This window comes from Pseudomyrmex gracilis, unplaced genomic scaffold (genome assembly GCF_002006095.1).
Source record: "Pseudomyrmex gracilis isolate BER0280 unplaced genomic scaffold, ASM200609v1 scaffold_1034, whole genome shotgun sequence".
Classification (NCBI taxonomy): Eukaryota; Metazoa; Arthropoda; class Insecta; order Hymenoptera; family Formicidae; genus Pseudomyrmex; species Pseudomyrmex gracilis.
The window spans coordinates 19,138-23,296 of NW_018021618.1; the positions used below are offsets into that span (position 1 = coordinate 19,138).

The 4,159-nt window shown below is 39.6% G+C and overlaps 1 protein-coding gene across 1 annotated transcript; it reads left to right on the forward strand.

The window, feature by feature from the left end:
* The first annotated feature begins 1,916 nt into the window (after nt 1–1,916).
* On the forward strand, nt 1,917–3,794 carry LOC109861786. Its single transcript, XM_020441594.1, has 4 exons — nt 1,917–1,927; nt 1,995–2,293; nt 2,492–2,700; nt 2,865–3,794. Exons 1-4 carry the CDS (start codon nt 1,917–1,919, stop codon nt 3,792–3,794), a joined length of 1,449 nt encoding a protein of 482 aa, XP_020297183.1.
* Nucleotides 3,795–4,159: the final 365 nt, after the last annotated feature.

A 4,159-nucleotide genomic window follows, 5' to 3' on the forward strand; every position in this document is an offset into this window, starting at 1 on the left:
CGAGGCGCAGGGCGGATACATTGAGTAAAATGTCTCAGAAAAGATCCCTTAACCCAGCTATAAAGCAGTCTATTTATGTTTTTTCATATTTTCTGAAATAAACAACTTTTTCGAGAAAAAAATTTTTGTCCGGATTTAAGTGGCGGACCCAGTATAATATATTTTGTAATACTAATCTATTATAATTATTTGCACAAGAATGCAGCGCAGTGTCGAGCCAACGATAGTCGTATAGACTCGATCTACGACCGCATAATATTACAAATAACGAAACGAAGAATATGCGAAAGAGAGAGCAAAAAATCACTAACGCTTGTCGGCACCTCCTCTCGTGGCTGCTTTGCTCACACAACTTTCGGCAGCTTCCTTGCCCTAATCTCGCTTGGTGTTAGATTTTTCCCCAAATTCCTCCTTAGGTTTTAATTACCGGCACTCACTCACAGCACGGTATACGTCGTTACAAGAGGCGAAGAACTTGCGTCGTTCACGGCACGCACAACAATGATCTCGGCCGATTCTGAACTTGCTCTCGATGCCGCATGTCGTTTCTCAGCCGGGTAATTAGCCAATTATACTTTGCGTTTCGCGGCGCTATGATATGACGGCGGCCACGTGCGTATCGGCAATGTGTTAACGCGGGCCCTTTTCTGGCCGCGTCAGCCCTCTTTACTTAATTTCTGCTGCAGATGCTCGTTCGGGCCCATACTCCCGCATGACGGGGCTGACAACTCCACTGGGGGCCCCGCTCCAGTTTTTGGCGAAGTCGGGGTATCGGTATCCCCCGTTTTCCAGTCCGTCGTCGACATCATCGCCTCGCGCTTTGCGCCTATGAGGCCTTTACGCCCCTGTATCGCTGTCTGTCCTTATCGCCTCTCCTCCTTGCTCCTTTACGACCGAAGCTACGTGTCGTGAGCCGCTCTCTTTCTTTAAGCTGAAAGGAATTACAAAATAACCGCCAAGCGGTTCGCACGGCAAAATCACAATTTAGGGGCGTTCGAACGTCAAAATTAGCCTGAAAATACATGAGTAAAGATTAATAAACATCGCGTTGTTTCAATCAGAAATAGCAAACGCTGTAGGCGCCAAGCGCCTCCGCTGATACACGCGTTGTCGCTTGTCGCGCGCATCCTAACGAGCTGCTCTCTCTAAATCGTGGAAGACGCAAGCCCATCGCCTCTCGTGCCGGCCGGAATTATTTCCTTGTGACGGACACGAAAAGTGTCACGTCACAGTACATATATATACATGAATAAGAAAATATAAAAGACATTGTAATACTTACAATTTTTGTTGTTTTATTGTGTGTAGTTGTACTTGTAATTGTAATAAGTAATATCTATATTTATTTTATTTTATTTTATTATTGTCAACATTTACTGTTACAAAGGTTAGATATGTTCCAGAAAAATTGCTGCAGATACAGATGTACACTCGTGTACACACACACACACACACACACACATGTAACGCGCAAGATAATAAGAATCACATTAGTCGATCGGTTTCACAATAGGCTAGTTTTGTCCATAATTGAGCGCGCATGTGTATGTACAGTACTGAACTATTACAAACTTCCTTTCCTTCTCATCCGTTCACCGTCGTATGTATTCTTATACTTATTTCTTATACTTATCTCTTGTCTCTTTCTTTCTCTCTCCCTTTCTCTCTCATTCTTTTTGATTTTAACTTTTTTGATGAGAATAAATTTTTAAATGATCTTTCCAGTCATGACTGGAATCAGCTTCTGAGTACCAATGATATCAATCAAAAAGTCTAACTATTTAATCAATATCTCTTGGCTAGTCTTGATGGAAATGCGCCATTATAAAAACCATACATCCAAAACATATGCCTGCGCCTTGGCTGACTACTGAAATTAAAACGCAAATGTCAGAGCGTGACAGAGCACGTAGAAAATGGAGGAGATGTAAGAGTGAAGCCAATTATGCGCTGTATAAAGCGTTAAGAAATAGAGTTCAAGTCATTGTACGTAGAGCTAAGGAAGAATATCACCTGGCTACTCTCTCTGGATTAAAGGATCCAAACTCTATTTGGAAGGAGCTCAGGAGACTCGGCCTCGTAAACACAAATTCGTCCAAATTTACACTTCCTTTCTCTACAAATGAACTGAATAAATTCTTTTCTACTCGCTTGCCATCGTTTTCTATTGTGGATGAGACTTATGATATACTTGAGGATGAATCTTATTATGACGACGATAAGCTGTATTGGAGAAATATTGATGTTCTGGATGTGATTAATGCCTTGGATAGTAACAAATCCAATGCTGTTGGTATAGATGGCATATCTCCGAAATTGATTTTTACAGCTCTGCCTTGTATTCTTCCTATTATCGTGCATTTATTCAATTTTAGCCTTAATCAAGGCGTTTTTCCAACTGTTTGGAAATCTGCAATCATCTGTCCTGTGTTTAAAACCAGGAACCCGTCTGAACTGCAACATTTTCGACCTATTTCTATCTTATGTGCAGTTTCTAAGGCGCTTGAAAATATAGTGGTGACTCAGATGACGGAATTCTTGGAGAAGTCAAATGGACTGGACCCGTTTCAAAATGACTACAGACGAGGATATTCTACACAGACTGCCTTGATCAGAGTTATTGATGACATCAGATTAGCTGCTGACAAAAGAGAGATTACTGTCACAGTGTTCTTTGATTTTTCGAAGGCCTTTGACTATGTGAATCATAAACTTTTATTTAAAAAACTCTATAATATAAAAATTTTTTTGCTTTCACCCTACGTTGGCTGCATTCGTATCTCGAACATAGAGTGCAGTCTGTGCGTGATCCTGCGACTTACTCTTTTTCTGAAGATCAATTAGTTACGGCTGGTGTTCCTCAGGGATCTGTTCTTGGTCCTCTACATTTTACTCTCTATGTATCTGATTTTGGAAATACTTTAAGGCATAGCAAGTACAGCTACTACGCAGATGACCTTCTCATCTACCTACATTGTACACCTGACTCTATTCATGAGGCTATTCGTCGCATTAATGAAGATATCTTCTATATCGAGGAGTGGGCATTGAGAAACGGACTGGCATTAAATTCTAAGAAGACCTCTGCAGTTATCTTTGGATCGGCTAGATTTATCAATTGCCTTAAATCAGGAAACTTACCTAGTGTCATTGTGAACAACAACGCAATTCCTTTTATGGACTCGGTTGTATACCTCGGTGTTACTCTTACTAGTAAACTTTTGTGGGAGAGCCATGTTACTTATATTGTTTTGCGTGTAAATATGACACTATACAGACTAAAAATCAATAAGCAATCNATTCCTCTGACTCTTCGCATCAGATTAGTCTCTGGTCTCATCTGTCCGATCTTTGACTACTGTTGTTCTGTTTTCTCGGATCTAACCGCTGAACTTGACCTGCGTCTACAACGTGCCTTCAACTCTTGCATAAGATTTATTTTTGATTTAAGGAAGGATGAACACATTACTCCGTTTTTCAACAAACTTATGTGGCTCAAAGTCAAAGCTAGAAGGCATTATTTTATGTGTTGCTTCTTGTACAGCATAAAACGAACTCAACGGCCACCTATTCTATACAGTGGATTGACATTTAGAAATGAGGAATCCTCTCGCCACACCAAGGCTTCTGAGGACATGCTGTCTATACCCATCTGTAGGACTGAAATATTCAAACAATCTTTTAGATGCTATTCTGCTGAGTTGTGGAATAGCCTTCCGGCAGACATACGCGCGATAACTAGTTTAGATATATTTAAGGCGAAGCTTCATAGTCATTTTATGAAGAACAATTAACTATTATTGTCAATTAACCTGTTATTTTATATTGTTATTTTATATTGTTTTTTGTATATCATATTTTATTATCTCTTTTTTTATTCTCTTTTTTGTTTCTATTTTATTATTCTTTTTCTTAAGTTTTTCTTTCTTTCATATGCTTTAGATACTATATGATTATTGTAAATTATATTGCTACTTCTGCGCTTTAGGGGGGGGGGATGTTATCCCAGAGCGCGATACAAATAAAGCATTCATTCATTCATTCATTCATTCTCTCTCTTTTTTATCTCACATCTCACATCACTTATTGCTTTTCTTTCTCTTCTTTCAACGCTCGCATTGCCATCTGTTGTCGGAATGCGCGAAACTGCACACATTCC